This window comes from Podarcis tiliguerta (genome assembly GCF_965153285.1).
Source record: "Podarcis tiliguerta genome assembly, chromosome: 4".
Classification (NCBI taxonomy): Eukaryota; Metazoa; Chordata; class Lepidosauria; order Squamata; family Lacertidae; genus Podarcis; species Podarcis tiliguerta.
In genome coordinates this window covers 62,277,015-62,289,184 of record NC_139537.1, presented here as the reverse complement: position 1 = coordinate 62,289,184, position 12,170 = coordinate 62,277,015, and the positions used below count along the sequence as shown (strand labels likewise).

Here is a 12,170-nt window from a genome sequence, read left to right as displayed (position 1 = left end):
GCCCATGAGCTGGAGCTTCCCTAAATCTTCTAATTGCTCCTTTGCAAGTGGGTCTCCCTGACAGTCCAACCAAGTTCCACTGGGATTGGCTGCAGTAGGGAGTTTCTTGTTGGTTACACAAAGCTTTGGTGCAAGAAGCCTGTTCCAGAGGCCAGCATAATCATATGCAGTTTCTGAAGAGGGGTAGGAGATACTAGGTTATGCTGGACTTTGGACGTGAAGGCCATGCAAGTCTCTAACCCAGCTTCTGCCTGCTCTAGAAATTCTTCATTTACTACAGGAGTCTAAAAACATTAGTTTGGCATGTTTGCCAACTATTATTTGTGGGCACCTCTGCTACTTATTCAGGCATGCACAGTAGGCTTGAGAGCACGGAGGAGACTCTATTCCATACAACATAATGTGAACAAGCTAAGAATCAGACAACTAATGAATAATATTTGTTTTGTAATGAGAGAAGTGGCAGATTACTTGAAACGCACACACTAATATATCTTTGAAAGTTTATTTGCTGTATAAATTCAATTTCTTTTGAAGACTACAAAACCTGCCCTTTGACAAGGATACAAGCAATTGTATCTTTCAAGGCTCATCTGTGGTTATATCAGGAACATTTCTGATTACACATATACAGTATTTTTTGAAAACATACATAGCTCTCAATAAAACCATCAGAAGTTATCAGTCCTTTAGTCTCCTTATCAGCACTTCAGTTCTATGTTGCTAACAAAAGCATCCAACAGATGCTATTTTAATTTTCTACTCTAAAGGTACAATACAGCCAGGTCCTTTTGTTGTACCTTAGACTTGCATGCCATGCTGAAGAAGTCAATATAAAGAATGATTGTACATAACTGTAGAAAAATATTTTCTGATATTAAAAAAAAATCTCTTATGTAGATTCCCCCTCCCTTCACTAAAACTGTTAAAATAATTACATCCCTCATGAGTGCACTTTCCCTAGGTCAGAAGTATAAAGATAAAGCTAATCATATACATCACTTTCATGAGTTAAAAGCCATTCATTACTGCTTACCAAGGATTCACATGCCTCTGAGCAAAAGCCTTCCTTTCCATTACCAGAAAAGCAATGCTTCAGTTCATCTACTACATTTACTACAACAAAACTACATACAATTATTTCCTTATGCCCTGATTCTGTATTTAAAAATCAATTTTAAATACTTTGCTTGCTTGGTCTTGACAGACAGCTAACCTAACAAGAACGATTGTAAGAAATCTCAGTTTTCTCCTGCTCGGATATTGAGAACATAACTACTAATTTATTTTGTTTTGCTGGACATCCAACTGCGGTTCTCAAGCCCTTTCTTTCTTTCCATATCATACCTTGTAGGGAAAAGAAAATACAGTAAAGCGTACTTTTGAGATGTCATAAAACCAGTACAGTGCGTATTTGAGGAAAATCCTGCGGTTTGACATCTTGTCACAGGGTGGCTTGTTGGGCCTTGGAAAGCTGCTTCATATTACCAGAGCTATAAATTAAGCTGACAAATTCTTGCCACCTCTCTATCAGGTAGCAATAAATTCAGAATATCCAGTTTATATATTGAGAGTAATGAAAATGTAACTTCTTTACATTCATATGAGTGTCTTAAGGGTCCTGACATTTTAAAGTGGTTTCAAAGGTGCCAATTCTGAATCTGAGTAGGCATATTTATTTCTCTTACCACAGTTAAGAATACACAGGGAATATTAACTTTGTGGAAGGGAAAATGTGAGCAAGTGAAGACCAATGAAAGGGTTTTTCAGCACCATGTTCTAACCAAGTGACTATGCAGGTGATCATCACTGAAAGGATTAAAGGACTGAGTTGGGCTATTTTATTGTGAATACATTTTTTCAAACTTACCCTCCAAAAATCTTGGGTAAGTCAACAGTCCTAAACACTTTAAACGAGTTTGCCTTTTGCCATCCATCACAGAATCTATTTTAAAGCAACTAGTTTGACAATTCAATCAAATTTAGTAAACGCATGATTTCTTGAATATTTGGGGGGCTTCAGTGATAACTGCACTGTTGATACCAATATTTTAAGCAACAGACAGAAAGCAACAGCAGTAGATTGGTGGTTCCTCTCAGATATAAAAAGTAACTTGCGTTTGCAGTTATATTTTACAGTAGTTGCAAATTTTATCCTTTGGTTTAAAATCTTTTAAGAAATCAGCCTACTAAGAAATAGCGCTAAAGGGGACAGGTTTGTGAGCACTAGAGGAACTGTAAAATTACTTGGTGTTAAATAGTTTCTAGCATATAACTGAGCCGGGGTGAGCATATCCACGTGTAAAATAAGGCCAACCAAATCAATGGTTAAATTTAAATACGTTTCCGTTAGTTGAGGGACTTCTTTACAGAAAATGAAAATGAGCCTCCCTGATCACTGCCTGAAGTATTCAGAAAAAGCCAGAATTGAAGCAGTACAACTTATCTTCTGAATCATGTGCACCTATACATCTTTTTTACAGGATACTGATTCTCCTTGTGAGTATGAGACAGTCAGTGCAACACTGAAACCATTTTCCATTCCCATATTAATGCATTACTACACAGCAAAGAAAAGCTGGATGTAGACAGTAAAAAAATTCTGGATTTGGATGTGTCTTGTTTGAAACAAGCCAACATTATTGCTGTAGAGTGTTGTCCAGAAAGCTAACTTGTTATAAAGCTGAGTTTAGGTAGAGGAAGGAGTGCTTGTATAAGAAAAAGGGTGTAAGTTAGTAACTAGGGACTAACTAATTGCTGCTCCTACACAAGGCGCAAGGACTGTGATCCAGCAGGTGGCACCTGCTAACAGAGGAAGAGGGGAGGTATTTTTTTCTGGACTCCCCGTCCTGCCTATGGCCCTCAGTGCCCCTGAAAATTAGTTCTGGAAAGGAGAAGGAGTGGGAAATCAACAAATAATCCCCATTGTTCTTCCTTCATTAGTGGAAATGTTCTGCTGGAGCAGCAATGCTAGGATGAACAACTGAATTTCACTCTAGGGAGACATAGTAACGAACACTCGCCTAAAGCAGTTCACATTTTTCTAGGGTCTGGTGAGTTTTCACTCAAGAGTAACATTTTCAGATTTACAGTGCAATTCTGTTGCATATTTACTCAGAAATAAATCCTATTGTGTTGATCAGGGCTTACTTTCTAGTAAGTGGGGTTGCAGCCTGAGTGGCCCCAGATGAGAAGCTGGATGTCGCAAAGCCCAAGCGAACAATGCAAAACTGGATATACTTGAATCCAACTTGTGCAAAGTTATTTTGTAAACATAACTTTAAGGGAACAATTTAAATTAAGACGTGCCTCTTTCTCAAGAGCAAAGCTTCCAAAGCAGAATGATGACTTATGAATAGATCTAATGCAAGTGCAAAAAGACAAGCATCTTTAAAGCATCTGACAAAAAAAAAAACCTTCAATGACAAAGCAATCCCTGAAAGAGGTCTTCCTTTGCACGAGACTAGAACAGTTTCCTACAGGTTCGTGAAATGTGTTAACTAATTTGAGATCACAGGTAGAAAGCCCAAGTTATTGCAAGAAATCAGTTCAGTTTCCCAAGGCAATTGTTCGTTAATGCCAAGGAGAACAATATTGATATCTCTTACGTTGCTATTGAATTATTTTAAAATGATTTGCCAAAATACTGGATTTTAGCCAATAGCTGCAAGCATTTTAGCATCCTTATCAAATTTAGGATATGATAGCTATGTTACAACTTAAGCTAGCCCATCTATGACAAGATTGAATAAGCTTGACTATGGAAATGATATGCTTCCTTCCTTTGGGCTGATTTAAGTTATTTGTGGGGAACGGAGTATTTTAAAAAAAATGCTGAGTTTTTTTAGCTTGCCTCTTCACAAGTCCAGAGACACAAATGGAATGTCTGATTAAACAGTTATGAATTGCGTCGTAAGTGCTTCAGAGGTATTATTGTGCTGATCAACTAGTAGTTGAGGACTACTCTAGTTAAGAATGAAATACACGAAGGCCCACAGAGCTAAAATAGCAGCCTATTGAAAATATCTGATTAAAAATAGTGTAAAAGAAGCATAAGATGTTTGGGTCCAGTATTGCCTTTCCACTTAAAAAGGGGTCTGAGAAACAGCAGAGGCTTACACAGGAGGACAGGGAGATGTCTGCCAATTCCCCCTGCAGCCCCCCAGCACCAATTCCTATGCTGATACTCTGAATCCACAATATTAGATCAATACTTCAGAGACAATATTCAGGAAACCCAACTAGAAAAGGTAGCTGGCTCATTCTTTGCACAAAACACTCCAAATCACATGAATGAAGAATAAGGGATGTTCACTGCCCAGATATTTTAGTTCTACCACAGCTACATGAAATGTCATTGAGTAACAATTGCATCTTTAACTATGAGATTGAGGACAGAGGGCATGAGCAATTTTGGATTTGTTGCTGCAAGGAAGATTGCTGGCAACTTGTCTAATTATTAAAAAGATTTCCAAACATAACAGAAGAAAACTGGATTTCAAAATGCAACAAATAAAGAGACAGTAAATTAAAGGCCTCTGGGTGGCTAGATTAGCAGCTTCTAAGCACAGGCTTGATTTGCAGACTAGTCTGATGTGGAAGGAAAGAAAAAGCATGCTTTCGAAATACTATTTATAAATAAAAAATAAAATAACCTGGAACAACAAAACCAAAGGAATTGCATGAGTTTGTAAGGCAAGGCATGATGCAGAGCACTAGAAGTTACTACAAGAGGAAGACTAAGAATACTATATGGGGCTGAGTGACCTTAGAAAAGGTAAGCATTTGTTAGACCCAAGAAAACTACTACTCACTGCCTATCTTGCTGCTATTTTGTTTAACACACTGAATTAGGACTAAATTGTTTTCAAAACTCAGAAACACTGCTATTAAATAAAAAAAAATTCTTTGGCAGAACTCTGGGATGATCCGTCAAAATTATGCTGTACTTCAACATATCGAACTTTTTAGTAAATACAACTTCAATATTTCCCAGAAAACAAGTACTCCAAGACAATTCAAACAAGCTGGGAACACAGACCTTTCCCCACTTTCTCATTAAAATAATAAAAACAAAGTCCAGGCCCCACTGTGGTCTTCAGGCTTAGTCATCAGTTATGTGTGGTTAGGATTGTAGCCTTAGCTGGCCAGCTGATTGACTAGCAATGACCAAAAGTCCAATGTTAATAGCAGAGCCACTAGGAAAGGCTAAAGACACTGGGCACATCCCCATTCAACTCAAATGCCATTCTGCTTTGGATTGCAAGCTGAAAATAGCCCAAGTTCAGCCAACCTCCTAATTGCAATTTCCTGACTTTTTTTCTTTTGCTGGCATGCTCATTAACAGATAATGCACTGCTTTAGCTTTAAATGTTCCATTTCCCACCCTATTTCAGTTTAGCTCTGTGGAAGAGTTATCCCTACTCTTGAAGCAGCAAAGTTTTGGGTTTTAGATGACCAATTACAACTAAACACAACAAAACTGGTTAAACTATTTTGCCATGGTGTCCAATGTCCACAAAAAGGACATGCACACTGGAGATACACAGTTGCTTTTTCATGTCAGTACAGATTCAATTCCACATGTCTGATGGTGAGAAACCTAATGTGCCATTAAATCCGTCAACAGCTCTGGATTCCCATGACTTCTAACCATATGTCTGTGGAGAGACATACACAAAACACATTCACAGAATTACATTCAATAGCTGTTTAACAGTCAAGCTGCTTTAGAGATGTTAACCATATTGATTAACCATTTAATCAAACGTAATTGTCAAATTCAATTAGTCTAAATAGAAGGCATGTAAAAGGAAACAGTACAGAAATGTACTGCTTATGAAAAGTTTACAAAAACATATAAAATGCTGGATGGCACAAATAATACAGTGCTAATATAAACATACTGTTTAAGCTAAGTGCTTAACATAATCTGTCCATCCATACATGTAACGAAGAATATTTTAAAGGGAGTAAAAATATTCCCTATAAAAATAATGCTATATGGGGAGAGAGTGCTTCATTCAGTGTATTTAATGTGACGGGTGTATGGAATTCTACTATCTCCATGAATAGTTCATTTCCCATTGATTCCACTTTATATTCCATCTGAAGGGCAATATTTTGCCACTGATAGTTTAAAGCAAGAACAGATGAAAGCAGGAGCAGCAGCATAATAGGTACCAGCTGGAACAGTGTGCTTGCAGGTATCTTGGATATGTGCTACCTGTTGCCATGATTTGTGCTATCATCGTATTATGGTACCACATTTTTCAACTAAGGTCACTTCACAGGGCAGTTGAGGTAATTTTTTTGACTCCTCTTCGCTGAGCAAGGGTAGAACGGCCCACTGGCTCTAAAACTGGCGACTGATTGCGGTTCAATGCTGAGTATGTAGCAGCCATGGCACCCTAAAAATAAAAAGGTTGAAAAAATAATTGTAATGTGATTCAAAATCAATAAAAGTGATTAGGGGCTATTTTTAGTTTAAACAAGCAGCACATTATAATGTGCAAATTGACCCACTCTTCACAAATCCAACTTTTTTTTAACACTGAAGCGTCGTTTCCACAGCTCTAGATTTATTTTGTGTCATTTTGGTTCACATTGCCCACAGTGTCTGGGGATATAGTGACTTGAGTTTTCTTTCCCCCGCTACCAATTCCTTTTCCTTTGTGTCTTTTAGATTATAAGCCTAGGGAGAAGGACTCTCTAAACACTCCATGTTCCGTATTCTATTGGGCATTTTTACATTTTGATCCTGCAGGCCAGAGCTGGTGACAAATAGAATAATACAAACTAGGTACATTTTTACATTGTTACTGAATCCACAGACATCTATAACTGAATTGTGATTTAAGCTATAGAGAAGGGAGTCCCTGTTTAACAGTGTAACAGTTTGTTTCCCCAGTGATGGAAGTACTATTACAGAATTTCAGCAAATCAGTGCTGCAAGTGGTATGTAGCTTCAGAAAATCTAGCAGGCACAAACAACAAAACGGAAGTAGAAACTGCAGTTTAATGGGGCGAGGGGTAGGAATAGTAATGGGACACTCTATGGAATGGAAGTGCAGCCAGTGACAGGGTACTTGGGAAAATGGAAGGATATGCAGGCAGATTGCAAATTTAAAGGGGGGGGGGGAGATGAAAAAACACAGTTATACAAATGCGTGTTTTTACCTTCACAAGATGTGGAGCATCTTGCCTGTTTAGCTGGAACTGAGGCAACTGGTCACAGTGGACAATCCATGGATGTCTCAAGACCTGGGCAGCAGTCAACCTCTGATGAGGGTCAACATGAAGCATTTTTGAAACCAAGTCCTATTAATAATATAACAGAACTAATTAGGCATGCGTTTTAAGGCTTAAAATATGCAACAAATCTAAGATTTTGAATCTCACAAAACTACATACACTCAGATAAAAATGTTTCAGATTATTCATTTCTCATATTTCCAAATATATTTTCAAATGCTATAGGGATAAAGGTCTGTTATCAAGAAAGAGGAGCAGGAATACAGAGAGACTTCTTAAAAACATCTGGAGGATATTAATTTAAATAAATCACCATTCAGCAACATACTAGAGTTCCAATGGTGGTTTGTTTGTTTAAGTTGTCCATCACATTTTAAAGACATAGTCTGCAACTTCTATCACTGGAAGGAAATGCATATTCATTTATAATTTATAAGATTAGTGACATGCCCCCCAAATATCCTAAGCATGGTCTGTAACTGAGTGGGTGGCAGGGCTGAAAGCATCTTCTGTTTTCAGCAAGCTTTGTCCCTTTTTGCTTAGCTCCTCCTCTCCCCCCACCTTCTGCATCTGCAGATAAGGCATCAGTGCATCTGTCTACTGCCTCATATCTTTACCCTGATTGCAAGTACCTCCATCCTCATTAAGTTCTATTCAGCTGAAGACAATTCCTGTGAAAAGCCCACATTTTCCTAATCTTGGAAGAGTGCTTCCCCAATTCTTGCAGCTGTGTACTTCCAAGTGTGTGCATTTACTTCCAAATAAGTGACTTAAAGGGAGGAAACAAATTGTGTCTTCTGACCTCAGTCTCATGTACCATCACATATCATTCCAGAGGAATGCTAGACTCTCAACAGTGGCTTTCAAGGGGTTGCAGGAGTCAAGAAAGTGCTGTTTCAGGACCAGAGTTCTGCTGATCTCTCTCTAGATCTAATGCAAGGGATGCCCATTTGCCTCGTTTCTTTTATCATGGACATAATTTTACTTAAATGCTCAACTTTGATTATCTACAGTGATGTAGTCTTATAATCATCTAGTTGGTTAAACAATAAATTGTTGACTATTTCAGATGTCGCCATGAAACGTTATACAAAAACACATCTAACATACAACGGATAGAACATATATGCTACCTTTGCTGTATCTGAAACAGAATTCCAGTATCCACCACTGAGAGAGAACTTTCCACTGCCTATTCGTGCCAAAATTTCTTCTGGAGTATCATCAGGACCATTTGCAAATGGAGTGTAGCTAGAAATAATAATAACAATCACAAAGATTTTGAGTTCCTTGTTAACTTCCAGCCACTACAAGTTGCAACGACACTAAAATAGTAATGCATATTCATATTATGGGGAAATTCATGTTAGGAAGTAGCTTGTCATCTTTACTGAATTCAGCAGACTTAGGAAAGTCAGCAGAGGGGCTTTTCGGTAGTGGCACCCACCCTGTGGAACGCCCTCCCATCATCATATGTCAAGGGGATAAGTAACTATACAACCTTCAGAATACATCTGAAGGCAGCCCTGCAACGTTTAATGTTTTATTATGTTTTTGTATACACTGGAAGCCACCGAGAGTGACTGGAGCAACCCAGTCAGATGGACAGGGCAGAAATAAAAGAGTTATTAATTTTATATAGAAAATACTGAAACCTATTCAGTATTGCTATTAGCCCTGCAGCTTCATCTCTCATCACCACTATCTGCCTCATGAATGAATGACTGGGGAGAAGGAACAAGAAGGCACAGCAGAACAACGGGGCAAGGGGACATGAGCAGATCTCAAGGCAACAGAGTAGGACAGAGTATATACACAGGCAATACCTTGTGGACACAAGAGAATATCAACTTAGTTTTGAAATTCTGAGATGAAAAGCTACAAGAACCTCTAATCCACTTTTACAAATTAATGTAACAATTTCCAATTTAGAACCTACAAACATACCCAGTCAGCATTGTATAAAGCAGAACACCAAGGCTCCATATGTCACATGCAGCATCATAGCCTTGCCTTTTTAAAACCTATGGAAAGCAATGTTTTCATTAGTTTCTGAAGAAAAAGCCAATTCCTTTGGTTATGAAAAATGGGTGGAATCCAATGCAGCACAAGCAGGCATCCACTCATCAACAGTTTTTCTTCTAACCCTCTTCTTTCCCCACTGTCTCCTGCACACATCCAACATCTGCTCCAGAGGGTGGGTGACCCTCCAGAGCAGATTTATTATTACCTAAAATGTGCAAGTATTGAAGGAGTGAGAATCTTCTATTATACATTTAAGAAAAAATGTGTGAGTTATTTAAAAGTCACTCCACTGAAGCAAGCACACAGGGTGAAGACAATTCCACTGTACAGCCACCACAGGACTGTTTCAAAAAGAAATACGAAACAGGAAAATTCTGTTCAAGTAAAATAAGAACCCTCAAAAGACTACATCAGTATAGAAGTACACTAAAAGGGGGAGGAACTATATTGTTTCTGCTTAATAACTATGAGGTAAACAAAGCATTAAATCATTTGTGCACCGCCTGATGTATCAACAGTCTCAAAACTCTTAAAAAGAGGGGGCAGGAATGCCTTGTGTTCTACCTCTAACTCTGAAAAGCACTGTGGCTTGCGCAGCCCAATATATAGGGCCAAAACGGAAGCCCAGGACACATGTAACTTTACCCAAGTTAAGGAATCAGAAGCAGGTCATAAGACTGCACACTCTCACCTCCACACCAAAGAACTATACTGATAGTTACCTCAGGAGCAACAAAATTTGCTGTGTAACAAGGAGTCATTAGAAGGCCATTTTCTGCTCTCAGCTGCTTTGCAAAGCCAAAGTCACAAATTCGAATAGATTCCGGATTGCCAGATTCATCAACATAAAGGATGTTGCTAGGTTTCAAGTCTCTGTGTACAACCTAAACCAACCAAACAAACATGGCTGTTGTTTCTTTTAAAAGCATGGAATTCTTATTTTGTATGTCCTTCCACATTTAAAAAGAATATAATGTATCCAATATCAACATCCCTTTACTGCAAAATAAATTAATTGAGCATAGTCTATCATTTTGGGTCATATATATATATATATATATATATATTCATGAGCATTCATTCTTACGCGTTAATTATCCATAAGGTACTTGTATGCTTGCCCTTATTCACCATATCTACTGAAAAGTTATGAACTGGCTCTTGGGTTCCTATTTACACAAACTAACAAACTATTGCAAACTAGCATCTAATTAGTTAATGCTTACAGATCAGATGGGAGAATTTAAAATAAAATGAAAGCTTTAAGAGCTGTAACAATGGAATAACTTATCTGCTGTATTAACTAGGTAGTGCATTTTAAATATATCCCTCAAGAACGCAGACTTACTCCTTGTGCATGAAGATATTCAACAGTTTTTGTTATTGTCAGTAGAACAGCACTGGCTTCTCTTTCTGAAAAAAATTTTTGCCTAAGGATTTTGTCCAACAGCTCTCCTCCTTTCATAAGTTCTGTTACCAGGTACACACATTTCCCATCATCGTACACCTGAAAAGTGTAACACATTATTTAAGTGCTCAGTTGTGCACAGAGTTGTATTCAACATTAGTCATACTCCGAGTACACCCACTGAAATCGAAAGGCATAACAGTCTTCATTCCACTAACCCAGCAAGTGCATTTGCAGACTCCTAATGAAAGATTAAATACTGTACATGTCAAAAGCATCATATTTATGCCTGAATTGCAATAAAGCTGCTAATCATCTACTTACATCTTTGAGAGTAATAATATTTGGATGCTGTCCGTATCGTAGTAGGATTTCTATTTCCTCTGTGGGATCTCTTTTACTCTTGTCTATTATCTAAAAGAGCAAACATATTTGAACCAATAACTATATTATTAACTCAGTTTTCCCAATGTCAATATTGTTTCATACCTACAACCACTGTTTTAAGTCTCTCAGAGGATTTGAAACAGCATTTTTGTGTGAAGAGCCACCCTTCTTCAAACCAGTTTTTCTTCTAAGCTCATAACACTTTCATTAATTGGGTGTTTGCAGATTTCTGCTTTTCCAGTTCCTCAATCTCCTTTAGCTGCCGAAGCCACCTCACCACAAGCCTATAACAGTCTCCCCTCATCTTAACCTATAGCCCTCAAAATGCTTCTCAGCCTCTGTTACCCAATTACCTCAGTGCACTGAGAATGTGCTAACATTATGGATGCTTGAAACAATTAATTACCTTTACTGCATATTCCATATTTGTTGCTTTATGTATACATCTCTTGCACACCGAATAGGAGCCAACTCCTATATCTTGTTTGACTTCATATCCATCAGTAAACTGAATGCTGTTCCTGTGTAACTGCTACCAAAATAACATAATCAATTAATGCATTCTTTACAAATATCCAATTTAGATCTTTATATTTTAGAACAAATCTTTATCAGTAATGAATTGTTTGTACAACTAATAATATTGAACTTTTAAAAGGAAGCATTTTCCACTCTGATTTTCACATCCTCTCCAACCTAAATAATATGTTCAAACACACTGAATAGTGTGGAAAGACACAAACGGCTGGTTTTCATATTACCCCTTGGTTCAGCATATAGTTCATTTGCTCCTTCCTTTACATGTGTGGGGCAACAAGCAAGGAAGCTGCAATCGAAACTAGGAACTATGCTTAATCGCTTCCAAACAAGCTGGAATATAGAAGTTAACTTTCAACCATTGCTACATAGTCTGGCTTCTATGGAAGCCATTAAACAGTTTTCCACTCTAGCCTCTGCACACAACACTAATTCGTGGTTTTAGGCAACCTTCACAAACCTGGTCCCCTCCATTTGTTTTGAACTACAGTATCTAGAGGACACCAGCTTGCCAAAGGCTTGTTTAAGGTTATGTGCCCCAAAGCATTATTAACTGATA

General features: G+C 37.9%; 1 protein-coding gene across 2 annotated transcripts in view; it reads right to left on the bottom strand.

Moving 5' to 3' along the window:
• Nucleotides 1–491: 491 nt before the first annotated feature.
• The window catches only part of RPS6KA3 (ribosomal protein S6 kinase A3), a 42,446-nt gene continuing 30,767 nt past the window's right edge, over nt 492–12,170 (bottom strand). Inside the window, exons 15-22 of one of the 2 annotated variants that reach the window (XM_083439410.1) lie at nt 11,481–11,606; nt 11,012–11,101; nt 10,628–10,786; nt 10,002–10,163; nt 9,202–9,278; nt 8,388–8,505; nt 7,180–7,320; nt 492–6,410 (exon numbers count right to left, since the gene is read on the bottom strand). In XM_083439410.1, coding sequence (XP_083295536.1) covers nt 6,288–6,410; nt 7,180–7,320; nt 8,388–8,505; nt 9,202–9,278; nt 10,002–10,163; nt 10,628–10,786; nt 11,012–11,101; nt 11,481–11,606 — 996 coding nt within the window. In that variant the 3' untranslated portion in view covers nt 492–6,287. The remainder of the gene's footprint in view (nt 6,411–7,179; nt 7,321–8,387; nt 8,506–9,201; nt 9,279–10,001; nt 10,164–10,627; nt 10,787–11,011; nt 11,102–11,480; nt 11,607–12,170) is intronic. The other variant, XM_083439411.1, reaches the window with a different exon arrangement.